Here is a 19,628-nt window from a genome sequence, read left to right as displayed (position 1 = left end):
GTCATGGATTTACCGTAACTGGTGTGTCTCTCCTGTCATTAAAATGTAAAAGTTGGCGACACTGCCTAGAAAGTTACAAATGATGCCAGGGAGGTGAGTGGTTCCCTCCACTTTTACATTACATTTGGTCTGTGTGCAGGTAGTTTGTTCCCAAAACTAAATCACAAGCTGTCACTGTTCCCTTCACTCTAAGTAAACTCTACAGCTGAGAGACGAAAAAGGAAGCTCATCCCCCTTTAAAAAAAAAGGGTCAGGTTTTTAGACTTTCTTTTAACACTGCATACTGAATGTGTCTGCTGTCCTGTAAGTCGAGCTATCGTTTTATATTGCTTGCTGCATTTTGATTGCATTTAGTTGAGAAAGACCATGTTCTTCGTTCAATAAAGACAGGGTTGCCACGGAGGCTCCTCCTGAGCTGTCACCCCAATAAAAACCCAAGCCGAAGATTTTGACAGTTTGACACTTTAATTTCCGACGGAGTATTTTAAATGAAATTCCTGGACAATGGAAGAGACATGCAGATGTGAAAAAAGAAATATTCACATTGGGTTGGCAATGATTAAAGCCTGGGCCTCAATTAAATTCACTCTGCCCTTCTCTCTTACTCAGGTTTGGAAAGCACCGGAGGGATGATCGTCCAGGAGAAAGGATAGAGAGGAAGGGCTCCAGTAAATCTAAAGCCGAGGACGTGCAGGCATCAGAAGAGGAGACCCTGCGGATGAGACTGGAACAAGAGAGGTGAGTGCTCAACAAGAGCCTTGGCTTGCTAAAAGCCAAAACAATTAAGTCCCGGCTGAACAAAGGGGAGAGAAAAAGGACACTGCTGACCGGAAAATTAGCAAACTACCTAATCAACAAAATGGTGGAGCAAGGTTGGTAGATTCTGGGAAAGCACTCAGATGTCAATTTGTGAAATGTCCCATTCTTTTATATCAGTACATTAAAAAGATCATTTATGGATTGTTGTTGCCTGTGCCATTCAGAGGCTCTGACCTCTTAATGGTGCTCGTAGGCCCCTGTGGATTTGGCATGATTGAATGGTGCTCATTATAATAGCGAAATCGATGTAGCTCTGCATTTGTCTTCTCCTGCAGCTCTCCCAGGTTGTTAATCGCTCAAGAATATGCTGTTCATTTTTGTCCAGCCCCTTGGCTCTTTGTCCTCTGGTGTTTGTGGACATCAGGACGCCCACAGGAATAAGGAAAAGCACTGGTTTTGCACCTCATTTCTCAAAGACAAGCTCCATTTAATTCTATCCAGCAGTGAAGACAAAATTGGTGGCAGGGTGAATGAAAAGACAGCTTGCTGCTGCCATTGTTCTCCACCAGCCAAATGAACTCAGTAATCAAACTGCCATTGGTAATGACAGCTAATTGAATAGAAACAACAGGGCCTGATACTGTTCCCTCTTATGGTGAAGACAGAGAAGGATGGGTGGCTGTTCAAAATACACAGTAACACAAACACAAACAAGTGTTTGAAAAAAACACTCTCACACACACAAAATCACTATGAAACAGCCTCTTCCCCTGAATGGAACATCTGGCGGCCCTGCTCGAAAAAGCTGTAGCACAATTCCTTTCAGTATTCAACTATGGTTTGCATTGAAGGTCCTCTCTAATGCGGGTGTGAAGCCCTCTGGCTGAGGGCCCAACATATTTCCTTCAGTGCACTCTGGAGACCAGTGGACCTGGCTCTTCATCCAGCTCCTTCCCCCTTTGAGCAGCTCCCAAACAACTGTCATGCTAAGCAGCAGAATCAACACAGATGCACAGTGGGCATGAGATATGTAGAGTATATGTTGTCAGCTCTCCCCTCCATGCACACACACACACACACACATCCAATTTCAATCTTACTTATACTTTTATTCTTTCGCTGCTGTCAACCAATTTCTTCGTGTGCTACTTTGTCTCACAGCACATTTCCATTTCTTGTCTTGTTTGTGTCTGTTCTGCATGTGTGAGCTCCAGTCCCAACCAGGACAACCCAATTCTTTCCCCTTTGTACCTGTTCTAAAATCCCATCACTCAGCTTGGCCAGGATTGTACCTAAGTTAATGGAAAGGGAATCCTGAGGGAGATGGTGGTGGGTAATAATAAACCAAGCTGCCATGAAGCCAAGTCGATATTCAAAGCATCAGAGTTCAGCAGAACGACAGCTCAGAAATCCATTACTTCTTGTATTTTTGGTTGCACTACTATATTACACTCCCAAGGTGTTACGTTTGATTGTCGTAGGTCTCTGCTTTAGGTACACACTTAGATTGATTACGCTGCTGACATTGAAACAGGACCATTTCAGAGTGTGTTTATGAAATTATGGATCGGACTGCAATTGGTTTCTGAGGCTGGCAACCGTCTGAGAGGGCAATGTGTCAGCACGATCTGAGGTGGACGCCAGCCAAACTCCCAACATTAGCCGTCATTAATTGAAGCAGACGGTTTTGACAGGGGCTTTTAGTGATTCAAAATAGGATTCATAAAACCTGCTCTTTGGCCCTGTAATAAGCCAGCTACAGTTATATATTTAAAACTCTGACCTTGATATGATTCATGCAAGTTATAGTTTGGCCCACAGTACCTTAAAGACTCACTGTGTTTATTTGGAATGGTTCCCTAATTGAGATGTCGTCAGCCACTTATGTAGAAATCATTGAAGTTGATGGAGAAAAGAGTACATAAAACTTTGACTTAATTACTGCAGCATAGCAGAGTGTGGCAACCTGATGAAACGCGCTTATCAGAGGCATTTGTTTTTGCTAAAATCTGGCAGATTTTATACAGAGCCTGTGATTGACTGTTTCATGTCTCCTCAAAGCAGCATTTGAACCCGTGGTTAGGCTGATCTTAATCACTGTTCGACCCAGCGGTGGCAGCTATTACTCTTTTTTCTTTATGCCCATGGACAGTACCCAAAACACCTTGTCTGATTGGCTCATGTAGGGAGGACCATGAAGACAACAAGCTCTCTGATTGGATGTTGGGTGGGGAGGCTCTTTCGCTGTGGCCTCTTTCATGCAAGGCCACTGGGGAGATTGGTGAGACTGACAACAACACAAGGCAGGTGGTGTTTGAGGCGCTTCCATCAGTCTCTGACTTATCTCTGCACATGTTAGCCCTGAATCTATATTTTCCCAGCCAAAGTCAGCAAACAGACAACCTAACAATGTTCCTCCTTCATTTTACCCCAAACTGAACTTCTTTCACTCTGTCTTACTCGGTGGTGGCTGATTATGATGTCCATTCTCTCGTATCTGCTCAGCTCTGCTTGGCTTCTAATCAGTGGCCAGCACTTCACTGCCACTCTCCTTCTTCCCATTTCCCAGACCCCAAGAATGCACATCACTGCCTTTATTACTCAGCAGTGGCCCACATCCTCATTTTTGTTGTTTGGCTTCCTGCTGACTCGAGACAAGCAAAACTCAAATATTGTTTCTGGAGAAAGTCAGTCAACAAGTCAACACATTTGACAGACAGCAAAAGTAGATTCGTTTTAAGAATGTAATACTTTATCGTGGCCAAACATGTTAAAAGATTCTTCCATATCAGTTTTCAGTAACCGTGCTATGAACTTTATGATTAAACTTTGTCAACCCACGTCATTACTTCGATTGTAGATACTATTGTAGTCCCATTTGCATGGTTTGTTTAAAGTAAGTTACAGCTGTCTTATTGGGAAATCATATTGATACCTATACCAAGTGAATATGATTATTAAAACTGAGTTGACTCCATGAAAGTTGTGGGCCAAGTCTCAACACAAACGCTGGGCTCGTGGAGGTTTGAGATTCAGCAGTGACAGCTGCATGCAGAATCATTGACTGCACTTTGATTAGATTCAGATTCACTCTGCTCTCCATCTGCACTTCAGAACAATAGAACATATTTGATGAGGGGGGTATTGAAAAGAAAAATCTCATCAATGCAGCTGTATGAGAAAGTAAGAGTGCAAATACATTCTGTTTCATCCACCATGGTAACATACATATTGAGGAGCTAGACTTTAAAAAAATGTGCTGACTTCAAAATTAGTGTCTGAGAGTACAGACAGCCTTCCCTCGAGTGGATTAAACATTGCTAAACATATGGAGGACTCTACTGGTTTTGTTGTTCCATAGATACAGCAAAGTTGGAATTTATTCAGCTTGAAAAAACAGACTTGAGGTGAGTTGACTCTCAGACCAGGCCTCACGTTCTACCAATTACCTAATTACTTAATAGTATTTATGTTCATTCCCTGAAATGAACTCTGACCCACAATAGGAATAGACACATGAAGGTGCCGTTTTCAGTCAGTGATGATAATTGACCGAAAAAAAGAAAGTTTAGAAAGTCAGATAAATATATAAATCATTTTCTTGGCGATATGATCAGTCAGTGAATTAGGGGGCTGAACCTCAACTGACCTGAAAACATTATCATTAAACTGTCTACTCTCACAAGCCAGAAGGAAAAGCCTTTCAAGTGCACTGTTATGAAGATAAAGTTATTGCATTTTTAGGTGAAGGTACATGTGAGGTCAATTCTCCTGAGAGAAACAACACAACATTGTGTAATATTCAAACTATCTGCCATTTAAATGTGCCTGTCATTAGGGGCTGATTGCTTGGCCTGTATAAATAAAAGTTCCAAGCTTTTGTAATCAACTAAACACCATTACACATATGGCCTCTGGGGCTGATAGGGGTATGAAAGAAAGACCTCTGTGTAAATATTCTTTGTGGTTAAAATTCTGTTCCTATGTTTATAAGATATGTGCACTAAAACACTATGACCCTGTTTAAACCTGGCATTAACACCAGTTCCAGTGACCCTTAGTACACGTGTGAACGCTCATACTGAATGTGTCCTCAGATCTGATCTCAAAAACTGCATTTGGAAGTGGTTGAGGGCACGTTTACATTCCTGAGTATACATGAATGCAATCTGTCCTCCGACTGGATTAGAGACCACCTCGTCATCTGATCCACAGCAATTTCAGTTTTGTTTTTTTGTTTTTTTTTAAACACTAATCAGTGCTCATACATGTATTTATTCCCAGCATTTGCCACAATATAAACACTGACCACCATATGGTTAGGGTTAGGCTAGGATTTATTTTTTTGAATGGTTATTTCAGCATCTGGTTATTAGAACTTTAATTCCCTCCAGCTCCTCTCAGCTCTTCTCTCTCTCACACACACATGCAAAAGCACACACACACACACACACACACACACACACACACACACACACACACACACACACACACACACACACACACACACACAGACACACACATACACACACACATGCAAAAGCACACACACACACCAGCAACCATGATGACAGCAGACACATTTTTACAATCAGACTCATTAAAAACATAATTTTGTTCATCAATGACTGATTTTTAATGCTGTCTGGATACAATCAGATCATTAAGTATGTATGTAAACATCAGGTCTAAACTGGACCTAACATTTGCTCGTCACATTTTCGGAATAAAAACTCCCTTAGCTGACAGTTCGAAAAAACATGCAATGGACAAATATATGTATAAATGACCGTGGTGGTCGGATGGGGCCGTTTGGCGCACATCGGCAGCCGCACTTCCGTCAGTCTGCTCCAGAGCAGCTGTGGCTACACGTAACTTACCACCACCAGTGCGAATGTGTTAATTAATATTGGGTAATTTGTAAAGCGCTTTGGGTGTCTGGAAAAGTGCTCTAGAAATGTAATGAATAATAATAATAATAATAGTGTATTAAAAGCTATAGTGTCCCCTCTTCTTGAAGTACTTGGTAAGAGGAGAAGGAAAGGAGAGGGGCTAGTAATTGGGGTTGTAGAGTAATAACATGTTTAGTGTGGGCAGCACTTTCCTCAGTGTTAACACACTGGGCCATTAATTGGCTAATGGAGTATATGTGGTACAGTGCGGGGGTGGGCTCTCAAGAGAAAGTCGGGGAAGAAGGCGATATGGACGTGGAGCAGCAGGTGCAGGTCGCACATCACGAGCACCATTCAGGTGTGAAAGTTTCCAGCAAATGTTTTAAACGTTTTACAGCGCAGGAAAAACACTAACAAATTCAAACCCTGTTATCCTCAAAAGTTTGCTGTGCAGGGAATAGGATGGACATAGATAACATAGAGATTTATCAAGAGAAATAATGCTTTTGTGTTTCATCTACTAATGGTTGATAACACAAAAGAATATACCTCAACTACAAGGTCTGTATTTCACAGTAAACCCCCAACAACTGTGGAGCTATTTTGCATTTTACAAAATGAATAGTGAATATAATGCTCTTCCACTACATGCACAGATTGACACACACATTTATGGCATACCTCACTACCTACTCTTTATATTCTCCGTCTTTGGTTCTTTGTGCTATTGAAATACAGAACATATGCAATTACAGAAAATATGCATTTGACCATAGCATTGAAATTGCAAGAAAAATGGAAACTTTGCACAATATGATCAAGTCTCTTCTCACAGCAGCAGATTGTGGATAGGTTTTTTTGTTTGTTTGGTTTTTTTTTCACAAACACACAAACTTCTTTTGAAAACAAAAGTGTATAATCATATCACCTTAAAAGTGAAGGATGACATGCAATAAAAGAAAATCTTGATCTGAAAGCTGATGAGTGAAACATCAAGATACCTCGAGTGGTCGCGCCACCAATGGCAATTGCATGACTCAAATCTGTGTCATTTGCTTGTTAATATCCTTTTATTGAAATGCATTTATTAGCTTGATCCATGTCAGACTCTTGAGCCCTGGAAAAGAAGTCTCTCTCTTGGCTTCATGTCGCCAGTCTAGCCGAGGCCATTATCTCATCCCAAATGTCAATATTGCCGTTTTTATGAATCTGATTAGTCTGTAAAACGCCAGAGGGTCTTGAGGTCCCAGTGGACTTCCGTGAACCTGTGGTAACATCATTGTCTGCTCCTTTCTGGCAGAGATCTGACATCACTTTAGCCAGATGGCAGGTGAAAGGGCTTCTGGGAATAATTTTTTCCTCCCTTTGATCGACCTTGTGAGACCACATCAAGTGCGTGCAACTGTACTTTGAGCTGAGCATCTCCATGCTTTACCTGGTTTGCAGTGGTGCAAAAATACACACACAGGAGGTGAGGTTTTATGGCAGCATGTCATGCAGCATTGCATCAGGCTGCCATCAAAATTTCATTCTGGAGATAATGCCAAGAAAATGGGATTTTGGATGGCTAAAAATAAACAAGGCAGTCAATGGTTGGATGTGGGAATTGGGTTAATCTGGCTCTGAAAAATGGTGAATGTTTGAAATGTGATTACTGTTAAAATACACAGACATGGGGGACACAATTAGGCTTGAGGGGATTTAAGCTTTGTTCCAAACCTGTCAGTCACCAATGACAAGCAGCAGTCGAGGTCAAAGTTCATGTATGACCTGAGGTAATAGGGAAGTCTATAGCAACAGTGGGAGGTAGCACACTTGTATGTATGTGTGTGGATGTGTGTGTTAGCCTACAGCTGGGATTCAACATCTGGAACCAGTGAGCAGTCTGGTGGCTGCTGTCAGGGTCACCGCAGTGGGAGGTCACCCAACACCCCCCCCCCCCCCAATTGCCCTCAACCCCTCTCCTTTCCACCCCCCGATGTCCATCTCCCTTCTCCTACAGTGCCAGCTCTCCAGGCAAACATGCAACACCATGACTCCATGAATCTTGTTAGCTGTGGACAGATGGGCATTCACACATAACCATTCTCTGAGACAGGAAAGGTCCTGTGAATGGAGCTGTTGTGTGAAAGTGATCCTGGGGAGAAAAACGGCATAGTGGGAGATGAAGGGGTGGGACGGAGGATAGATGAGAACGAACTGTCTCCTTCCTGCTTACTCGTTAGAGAACCTGTGGAATAAGATCAGTACACTCGTCTCAGGCCCTCTGGCTTATGGAAAACTTCACTTGAATAAAACGGCAAGCTGTTTTCCAGCAAATTAAACCCGGTTCTTGAAGCAGTTACATTCAAGATTGTTTGAGGCTATTCAGTCCACCAGTTTTAATGGAACAGAAGGCACACACAATGGACAATGGAGCTCTGTCCAAACTGTAGATAATGACGTGCAACTTCTTGTTTCCTCCAGCTGTATAATGACTTTTGAGGTTCCAATTTATAGTTGGTCAAACAATTAGGTGCATGAACCAAGACCTCCTGAACCTTAATATTGGTGGAAAAGGATAAAATATTATTCACTTTGAAAAAAAATCCCCTTTCAAGGAGACAACACTCTTTGAATGAAGAAGTGGCGTTGGTCTCGATCAATATCTAATAATCAATATATAAACTTGTATGGGACATTATGTCATTTCATTTATTTACCCTATCAATGTCTCCTTACTATTCACTTGCATGTTTTACTTAATGCATCCATTAAAATATGATTAAATTGTTATTATTTATATCCATGTTTTCAACACAGTTTTTTACCATTCACTCACATTCACTTGTGACAGTTCTCTGTGTCAGTACGTTCGCGAATCATGAGTGAGTCAGTGAGTGACAGTGTGAACGAATCACATCCTCCAGGAGTGAGTGAGAGCGGCAGACAGTTCTTCTTACTAGTCCCTCCCACTCGGCGCACGTTGGCTGGCGTCGTTTGCCGAAGATTCACGAGTGAGTGACGGCGTCGGCAAACGACTTCATGAGTGAATCACAGAGTGTGGCAGTTCCACTCCCGGCCACCACGCTCGCTGCTGAGCTCAACTTAACTAAGAAAGGAAGGAATTTCATGAAGTGATCCCATTCAGTTCGTTCACTCAAAAGATCAGTTTTTGCAAACGAATTGTTCATGACCGACACAACACTATTAAGACTATCTCTCCCATGAGGTGCATTCATTTCTGTAATGCATATACTTGTGTTGCCATAGCTGTCTCTTACCAGGGTAAATGTTTCTATCAGCAGAGCTGGAAAAACATTACTTTTGAAAATCAATATAAAAAAAAACTGAAAACAAAGAAAAGCTATTGAAAGAATGAACTAATATTGTACAATTTGACATAACAAAGGCAAAGAAAAACAGCTATTGCTATTATACGGACATTTCAGACCATCAAAACCATTTTATACAGTAGTTGAAATGCTGATTATTTCATATGTTTTGACTCATCAGATATATTGCCTTGTTACAGTTTAGAGTGTGAACAATGTGTAACAGTTTCAGCTTGCCAGATAATTTGCAATAAATAAACACGTTGTATCACACTTTTTCCCTTCAATGTTTTTGTCTCAGAATTCAGGCCAAGACACGGGAAATTCGGGAGAAGCAGGCAAAGGAGAGGGAATATGCTGAGATCCAAGATATTGTCAGCCCCACCTTTAGCTCAGATGAAGAGCACACCTATGCTGGCATTGGATCATTAGACTCTTCAGTAGATAGCAGCAGCATGGACCCATACAGTAATCCTTACCATCTCCCTCAAAGTCCACAGCTTCCCTCAAGTCTTCCAGAGAATGGCCCACCCCTGGAAGCTGTGTATGCTCAGGTCAATAAACCTCGCAATGGACGTCCTTCAGCTCCAGACAGGTAAGGAGCGATCAAATAATATTGTTTGCATCCCTTAAGGGTTTTGATTATGTTTTCCATACAATCAGAAAACAGCAGTCGTCAGTGATTGAACTTTCAGTCTCATTCGTGTTCACCTCATACGTGGTGTGACGCTTCCTTTTCCCACAAGCCAAGCAGGCAAAATCCATGCACAAGGTACAACAAGACTGAGAGCCGATCACTAATTCTTCATGGCTTAGAATGTTTTACATTATCCTTGCATCACAGGTGTTTCTCCCCAGCCTCACAGACAGATTTTAGGGAGTCACACTGCATCTCTGGGCTCACATTTCTTCTTGCTGCTGGGTTGTACAACTGCCAACATAAATATTTGACACAACACTTTTTTTAAAATTCAAATTTCAGCTTCAGTAACAGTCTATGCTGTGTACAAGAGAAGGCAAACAAGTTCTGTTGTTGTCAACATAGCTGCTCAACATGCTACACAATGTTAGCTGAAGGTAAAATCAGTTACATTTGGATTCAGTTATTCTGGGAGATATCTTTTACCCCTTCATTTGAAGGGTGAGTTAGCTCATAAACTTCACTCTAACTTTAACAAGACACCTAAGAAACACCCTGTACCCTTGGATGGAGGGGTTGGGCTAAGTTATTGGGGCAGGGGCACAAAAATATCTTCCGTCCATATTTTCTTCAACCTTTCAGAGTATTATTAATGGATGAGACAACACCTACTGTACCTCCTGTCATTGGCAGCTGTCAGTTTGGCGATTGTGACCTTTCAGTACTGCCTCAGGCTCAGATGGGGTTTATGAGTTACCGTGTGTGATCAAACGAGAGTGCCTCCATTAGGGAGTGTGTTTAATTTTAAAGGATTTAGAGATGTGGAATCCTCATCCGGGAACCCACCCCTGACAGTAATGACAAGGTTGTCTGTCCTTGCAAAAATCCATGTGCCAGTGCACCTGTAGTTTAGTGAAGGTCAATAATGTGTATGTCTAAAGAAAAGATTGCCTTCACCTGTTTGCTTGGGACAGCCCCTTTTTTGTCATAGCAACTCTCCCAATTACAAAGCAGAAGTTGATGAAGAGTCTGGCAGCCTGTTGAATGTTTGATGAATCTTGTCTTGTCTATTCAGATCCAAACTCTAGGATGATGTTCTGTGATATACTGTTCATGGTGATACTGATTCAGTGGAAATGTCAATACTCGTTGCAGGGATACAGTTTGAAAATCTGGCTCAGTTTTCGAGCAGAAATCAGCTCTTTTTGTATGAGGGTGCTGTTTAAATATAGCATATATTCAAATGGTTTTTGATGCTGAGGTTTAATCAAAACTGGCTATATTTCCCCTGACTATTTGAAAGGTGTATCACATATCTGTTGTTCTTATTTTATCTCTAACACACACACATGCATTTTATTCTACGTGTGGCTGACTCTGAAATGTAAAACATAAATAACATGAAGCGAACCTGCTTTATTTATTTTACTTTCCTCTCTTGTTGTCACCATTTCTTGGAAATTGTGAGTTTTCTCCTTCATGGGTTTATTTCGGCATAACAAGCTTAGTGCTGCATGTTAATTATACACACAAGCTTAAATTCAGTTGGGTGTCTGAGCCTTGAGTATTGATAGCACAGTGAGGAGTTTTACTTTCAGAGTTGGGATTAGCTGTTGCGAGGCTTGTTATTTGATTTGAAATATGCACTGCATGTTCAACACTGCATTTTTGTTTTGCACCTCTTGCTGCTTTGCATATCTAGTGTATGCCACTGTTTTGCTGCCTTTGAGATATAATCATATGCACTGGTTCTTATTTAGCTCAGAGGCTTTTTATTTAGGATTCACAAAGAGGAGCTTGAAACACATCATATTTGAGAGTCCCATCACTAATACATCACAAATACAAGCAATGATTTACATTTCTAAATGAAACTTAATAGAACTTTCATAGAATACAATTCCAGCACAGTGGAATGTCCAATCATGTTTGGACATTTGTCAAAAGCTCTCTCAAAACTTTAATTTTACAGTACAGATTCAGTAGAATTCACAATTTCTTTTCTTTTTTATACCATTAACTAACCTAATATTTCAGTGAATAGCAATAAGACAAATCCTATTTAAAGGGTCAAGAGACGAAAATAGATGATTGTTCAGTGATCGCTACTAATTCCTTGCTGTCAGTTAGTATTGATTAAAAAAGAGAAGAATGAGCAGCATTTATCTCTGACCTGAACACCTTGTCTTCTGAGATGGACCCCAAAGAAACACACTGTGCTTTAATGAGCATTTAAAGCATCTTATCTAAGGACATTTGAGTTGTTTTCTAGTAGACTTAGGTTCCATGGTCAGTGATCTGATAGATACCAAACCACCTTGTCTTCTTACACACCTGGTTGATCGTAGACAACATACAAAAATAAATAATTATTTTACACAGTTCAGCCTTTATTGACAATATTTAGTGACACCAACTTTTCTTTCATAGTCTACAACTTTATTCTCCACATGGCTGTGTGGCTGTGGGATCTAATCCAAGCTGACACAAGGAGATGGGCTTGGTACCAAAGTGTTCACAAGCATGTGTGAGTGTGACAGTTTAATTAAGACATTTTGGACAACATAGAGTGCACAATTAACATGCATGCTTTTGGATTGGAGGAGACTGGAGAATCTGAAGAAACCCCACTCATATGAGGAGAGCGTGGAGTTGTGAAATGGCGCTCTTTTTGCTGTGAGGCAACAGTGCTAGTCACGTGCATCACTGTGTGGCCTGATGTTTGTATTTTTGTTTATTTTACAGAAACTCATATAGGGAATACTAAATTGGAATAGACCTCTAAGTGTGTTGCTGGCAAGCTTCCACTATCTCCTACAGCATAGTAAATAATGTTGTAAGAGGAAATTACCATGGTGGGAGCCATCTCCTGATTATCATATGACTTCTCCAAACATGGCACAAATCTTAGGTTGCAAAATTGGTTCCAGGACCAAGTAAATGGAAGTAAATTGAGTTGAAATTAGCTGACAGCCTTCCTTTATTTTTCAGTCCTTGCTGGGGGAAAATACACCAAATTCTGAACAGCGGCAGAGTGTGTTGGAGGATGACTACACTTGAACTAATCAGTGTCTTTCATCTCAAAGCTGTCTAGTCAAACATTAGCATAGCTGGAAAGACATCAAACAATGCAAGTGCACCCACAAGTCTGGGATCTCTTTGGTTTGTTTACAGTGTGTCCTCAGTGCTGTCATTAAAACACAATATTTTAGTCAAATAAAAGACAGCTCTTCTCTGATCCACTCACCAAATTAGAGACACTTATGGACCCTTCAGTTAATGTGGGATAGTGTTCCTTTATAGAAGAGGTGGGGTCCAAATGCCTGCAATTGCCAGTAACTGTATGTTATAGTTTTGCATTTTTATGCCTTGTGTGTTTGCACACGTGTATTCATTTTATACCATAATAAATGCATTCACCCTTGACTTACCAAGGGTTTCAAACCTGCACTCTTGACTTCATATAAGAATGCTGCAGCTGGATAAACAGCCCAGGAATACACCTCTCTAATAGACATTTGATAATGGAGCTGTAATGGGAAGGTCAGTGTGACTGTAAAGCTTGAATGAGTCAGACATGAGCTTATAAACCATTGGAGATATGAGGACCTCCAGTTTCTCGGGGCAGCCAGAGATCCTGTTCATTTTGCCGTATCAGGTTTTACTGTTCCTCTACAAGATCACGGTAGAACAGGAACTTTATTTGACTATTTATAACAAACCTCTATGTTATTAAACCTGGCAGCCCCAGTGGTGTTTTGACAGTGGTGTCACACTCAGTAAAAAAGAAGGGCACCCATAGAAATCTTCAGTTTTGTTCAAACTAATACGAAGCAAACATAAACAGTATTTCTCCCCTAAAACCCATAGCATAAATCTGGCTCCGTCAGTGACAGAGTTTATATGAAAGTGAGCTTTTACAAAAACACCTACGCTCAATGTTTTGTTTTGTTTTTTAGCAAATTTTCCGCCTTATTAATAGACCTTGCAAAATGGAATGACCTCATTTCATGACAGGCAGCTGATAAGTCAACCCCCCTCCCCCCATCTGCCCTGGGACTATGGGGTTTGGGTGACTGGCGTTGGATGCTGTGTGTCTCAGAACGACAACCTGACAGGTGCCAGGCTCTGCGGGATTTTGTGGGAAGCAAGCATGAAACAAAGCATCACCTTTGAAACAGCAATTTGACTGACTGCTGCTCCCATTACCCAGCCGAGTTTCTAAAGCTCCTTAGAGCATGGGCATGAGAAACAGTCAGAGAGACACAGAGAAGAAAAGTTGGGGGGTTAGCAATGGAGGAATGGAGGACAAGCTGTGGAGTTGATGGAGCTAAGCAACCCAAAACCCTTGACGTCCTCAACTGAGCAGCTCCAGAGAGCCTGGCAAGCAGAGAGCAGGGAGAGAGAAAGAAACCAAAGATCTTCCACTTAAGAAACACTCACTGAGTTTTTCCTCTCCTTATACTCTTCCCACACCTAAATTCTGTCAAAATGTATTTTCTTGAAATTTTATGATAAGGTGTCAGAATTTATTTTTTTAAATTGTTAAGAGAAGGTCAGAAAGTTTGCAAAGAGTTCTCCCTTTACACTGAAGCTTATTTTATACATAAATCCCCTATTTTGCTGTTCAAAACATCCATCCTGTTCTGCCGCTTCTCTCTTCTGGTTCAGTGACTGCAACCACTGCCCTTGTTCCCTTTTCCATTCTTGTAGGTTTACTTGTAACAATGACATGCAATGAAGGCACTATATTGTGCAATTTGAGACACTTGGAGTTGTCTTGTCAGGTGGAAATATGCACATACTATACATTCAAATGATGAGTATTTTGTAGCTGTCCACTGCAAATTCAAAACCCACACATGCTTTTCAGTGCCACAGGCTGAATTCCATTTGCAAACTTGGGTATCTTGCAAGGGGCTATATCAATCTAAGTTATTATTTTTATTATTATTATTATCATTAACGCTTATAAACTTACAGTTTTTGGATAATTATCACTAAGGACTATATTCATTCACTATCGTCTCGTTTCTCATCTTCCTCTTTACCACCATAGCATTAACATTCCAACAGGGAGAGATAATAGTTTGGTTTTAGTCCTGCGTTGTATGTTCTGAATGCACCACTAAATGACTCCATTATAGTGATGCAAATGGAGAGTAAGTTCTTATGAACAACAATTCCCGCACAATCAGATGATCACTCAGCCAATCTGAAGTAATCACTTTTTTATTGTTTGCTGTCTCTTATTTGGCATGTGTAATTAACTCCACAATCAACAATCAGTCTCTGTGATTTTTATTGTCTATATTTTCATTTGAATGCAATCAAAGTGAGATTAGCAACATTTTCTGACTGCAACATCTGTATTGTTGATTAAATGCAAACTAAATAATTCATTGGTAAACAAATGAATCTTTTATGACCCTTGCATCTGCATTTAATAACAGCTCGTGAGTCTCTAATACATTTTCTTAATTCCCAAGGGAATGAAGCTGATGTGTCTATCATCAAAGAGCAGTTTGCATTAACGAGAGACACACATTAGTAGTAACTAATTATGTTTTACTTACTTATCTGTATCTCTGTTCTTCCAGTGTGGTTGGTTGTATCCAGTTAATGTGCCTCTTGTAGGGATACCAAGCTTAACAAGATGTAGAAGCAACAATGACTGCATCCCATTTTATTCCCTGAGCCATGACAGCATGTTTTGCTGCTGCCTTTTGTTTGTCTTTGACATCCTGTAGCGTTTTCCATTACTTCCTCTGAGTATCCATGTGTGGGTGTGAAATTAGTGTCACGGTGAATGTCTGGAGCAGCGCCTTCTCCTGCTCTAATTGAGAACATAAAAGAGACAGTGGGGTAATGGAGAGGGTTCACGTGGAATGTTAGCTCCTGTTGAGTAAGTGGTCAGTGTAATGAATGAGCTTGGGTGAATCCTCAGGTCAGTTGCTGTTAGCGGGGTCTGCAGGACTTCCCTAGCATCTGTTAAACCTGTGCAGATTGTGTTTAAGTCACCATAGAGATTTGCAAAAAGCCCCATGTAAACCCTGTAGATAGGTAACAAAATGAGGGTGCGCTTCTGATACACATGATACACACTGCCTTTTGCCCTCTGCTTGCAGCCCATTCTGTGCTGTGGCGATAGTGCAGGGAGCCTAATGCGCCAAATGCACATTGGCCTTATCGGGCGGATTCTCACAGGCAAAGAATATGAATTATTTTCCTGTCCTGTTTTTTTTTTTTTTTTTTTTCATCCTCCCACTTTGGAGAGGGCCCTGTGGGATGGATGTGATGAGATGGAGCACAAGAAGGCAATTTATCCTCCGTTTGTACCATTACATTCATTTAAGAAAGCAAACAGCCTGAAAGCAGACAGAGAGAGAGAGAGAGAGAGAGAGAGAAGCAGAGAGAGAGAATAATATAGACCCACTTCTCCTTCAACTCTACATCAAGTGGATCAAGCTGATTAACATAGCAAGTACAGTAACCTATGCATTTTATCAAGGTCTTTCAAACTAGAAGCCTGGAAGACATTCATGCAGCACATAATGAATTTTCAGAAAAAAGATGAAAGCAAACAGGGAGCACACCATTTCAGGCAGGCGTGCCCCCACAGAAAAATGGTAAATAGAGCTGCAGGTGGTTTGGATATGGCTGAGTGCTGCCCAGGGGTTCGTCTAGGAGATGACAAGGTCTTGGGCCATAAGCCGGGACCATGGGGCTTTGTCTTATGACAGTAGGTACCACCTAGATGCAGTACCACCTGCATCTCTATTTCCCATTTCCCACAGTAGTCCAATTTCCACGGTTACCCTGTAGGTTATCGGCACCAATGGCTGTCGTTGTTAACCCGGGCCCCGACTGATCCGGTATGAAAGTTGTAGGTTTGCTCGCATATTTGGTTTTGGCACAAGTTTTACGATGGATGCCCTACCTGACGCAACCCTCTGCATTTATCCGGGCTTTGGACAGGCTCAAAAAGACACTGGCTTGTGTCCCCCTAAGGCTGCATTAGTAGCAGGCAAACACATTAACTGATAAATTAATGACTAATTATTGCTTGTGATGTGCTTTACTGGTCTTAATTATTGTTCATGGGTTCGGCCAGGTTGTAACATTTTTTTATCTTAATGCATATAATAAAATAAGGCTTTATATTAGACATTGAATAGCACTTGTTGTTGTCGTACAATGGGAAGCGCAGGCCATGATTTTTTTTGTCACATGATAAATTATATTCATGAAATTATATGGCAATTATATGGCAACTTCTGTTGCTGTACGTACTTCGCAAATTATATTAAGGTTATAATTCATACACAATATCTTCCTTACTTGCTATCAATGAGCAGTTATGGGGGTGCATTGGGTCTTTATCGGAGTCTTTGACTGTATTAGATTTGAGATTTTTTTTCCTATTCCTATTTGACATATTATGTCAAAAAGATTCAGGGCTTGTCACCAAACAAAGACAGATAAGCCTGATAAAAGCTGATAAAGCCGACAGTGCTGCCAAAGCCTCGTTTGTAGATCAGCACCAGGGGGCATCTCATTCTAAGCAATCAGCACCTGCAAATAGACAGTTAATCCCTCCTCAGCTTTCCTTAAGGCTGCTGTTGTCTGACAGGGTAACTGACTGTAATGCAGTAAGGAGAGATTAACAAAATAGACAAGCATTCACAGGGTATGGCAAGTTTTTCCCAATTTATAATGAATTTGATTGTTTGTTTTGTAAATGTCACAGCAACTAATTGGGAGAAAGCACACAGAGAACACGCTGTTAGCAAATGTAGGGCACACTTTTCTCCATATTCAGCCACTGAGAAATCCATTTTGATTGAATAACATGCACTGCAGTGTGACTGTTACATCAATATGAGGTTTCTGTCTGAGAAAACCCTGATGTTCACATGATAAATAACATAATTTCATAAACTAATCACTGGTTTTATTTGCTAAAATAGCATCACCGCATGCAGGTGACTGCAGGAGCAGGAGTTGGCACTCTGCACCTTGTCAGCAAGCAGAAGACCGTTATGCCCATTCAAATTACTCTCAAAATTAATTGGAATCAAAATAAATAACCACTGATCGTGCCAAAAGAGATGAAAATAAACATTTTCAGTGAGGAAAAGAAGGGTTCAAATCTGGCTTAACTGGCCGAGGGATACAGTGAACAGTCAGTTAATAAGAACAAGGTCAAGCAGCAAAAACTGGGGACAACAAACTCCACTGACCGGAATGTCAGTTCATTTGATTGTCACTCAGTAACCATAGGATGACATCAAGTGACCTTCACAAAGAATGGCAAATGGCAGCTGAGGTGAAGTGCACGGCGAGAACACTTTGAAACAGGCTTCTAGGGGCAGGGCTCAAGCCGTGTAAAGCTGGAAAAAAGCCCTTCATCAATGAGAAGCACAGAAGAGCCGGGCTTAGGTTTGCATAAGACCGTAAGGATTGAACCATCGAGGTCGGGAGTAAGGTCAACTTCTCTTCAATTTTCAGCCTTTCCCAACACCTGGTCATCTAATGGTTAGACGGTGACCTGGAGAGGCCTATAAGCCACCCACTGTGCAATTTGGTGGAGGATCGGTGATGATCTGGGGGTGCTTACAGCAGGACAATGCTCCGTGTCACAGCCAGGTCAATCAAGGTGTGGATGAGGGACCATCAGATCATGGCCCTGTCATTGCCAACTCAATCTCCAGACTTGAACCCAATTGAAAACCTCTGGAATGTGATGAAGAGGAACATAGATGGTCACAAGTCATCAGACAGAGTTGAGCAATGTGAACCCAGGTCTTCTTGCTACAAAGGCAAGAGTGCTAACCACTACACCAACTGTGTGGCCCTGTGTCTGTCTATCTATCTATCTATCTATCTATCTATCTATCTATCTATCTATCTATCTATCTATCTATCTATCTATCTATCTATCTATCTATCTATCTATCTATCTATCTATCTATCTACACACACATACTGTATGTTGCAGCAGATGACAACATCCCAAACAGCATCATATAGAGCCTTACAGATGCAGAAGGATACATCTGTAAGCCTTGTGTGTCTCTAAGGCGATGCTTTGAAAGAGACGCACCAAGCTTTCAATTGACTCAACTGTAAACCCACTGGTGACACATTTAGATGCTCAGAGCAGAGAAAGGGTGAAGTAAAAGTCAGAGACTGAGTGAGGGGTTAGGACCAGGAAAAGGACTGAGGTTAGGGTTAGAATAAATATCTAGGCTGAGTGGATATCCACTGTTTGATCACACTCTAATCTGTGCCTCCCGGTGAGTCTTTTTCAGACACAGAAGGAAATACCTTGTCAGTCTTTAAGGTGATGCTGAGGGAGAGTGACAGAGTGGCGGTATATGGCGCTCTTGGAATGAGAATTGGCTTATTCTGCCCACTGTTTTAGTCATTAGCCATATTGGGGGATCTTGGCATGTTTGCCGATAGCCTATATTGGCCGATATCAATACTACTTTGCATCCTTATATTTATCTAACTGCTTCATCACACAACAAACGCAAATAATGAAATACACATAAAAGTGGCCTCAGCGTGCATGTGTCCCTTTTGTGTGCTGACATTTTTAAAACAAATACAGTGAGACCAAGGAAGTTGTTGCTGGGGGATTCCCCTCTCACTGTGAATGGGACTTGTTGAAGACAGCAGATCACAAACTGGGCAAAAGAACAAGTGAAATACAGCACCAAAGCACATTCTGACACAATCAGACACAGCTGCTACATATGAACAGTTACTCATGAGTTGGAAGAGCTATTTTAAAGCTCTTATATATGTTCATTTCTATAAACAAGTCCAGATTTTAGATCAAATGAGGCCTAACTTGTACACCTGCATTACGACTGAAGACGTGTGTGTTTACACTCCGTCAAACTGCAAATCACCAAAACAACAACACGTTACTACCATATGAGCTTCCCCAAAACAACTTCCCACAAGTATTCGCTGTAGTCACTTTCATCCTCATGCTTCATTTCTTTGCCT

The 19,628-nt window shown here is 41.1% G+C and overlaps 1 protein-coding gene across 1 annotated transcript in view; it reads left to right on the top strand.

The window, feature by feature from the left end:
• LOC310937743 (partitioning defective 3 homolog) overlaps nt 1-19,628 on the top strand; it is a gene marked incomplete at both ends in the record, with an annotated part of 330,453 nt that overhangs the window by 242,866 nt on the left and 67,959 nt on the right. The window contains 2 exons of the mRNA XM_083902083.1: nt 610-738; nt 9,267-9,560. Coding sequence (XP_083758209.1) covers nt 610-738; nt 9,267-9,560 — 423 coding nt within the window. The remainder of the gene's footprint in view (nt 1-609; nt 739-9,266; nt 9,561-19,628) is intronic.

Source organism: Microchirus variegatus, assembly GCF_963457635.1.
Source record: "Microchirus variegatus genome assembly, chromosome: 15".
NCBI lineage: Eukaryota > Metazoa > Chordata > Actinopteri > Pleuronectiformes > Soleidae > Microchirus > Microchirus variegatus.
This window is presented reverse-complemented; position numbering and strand designations above follow the sequence as displayed.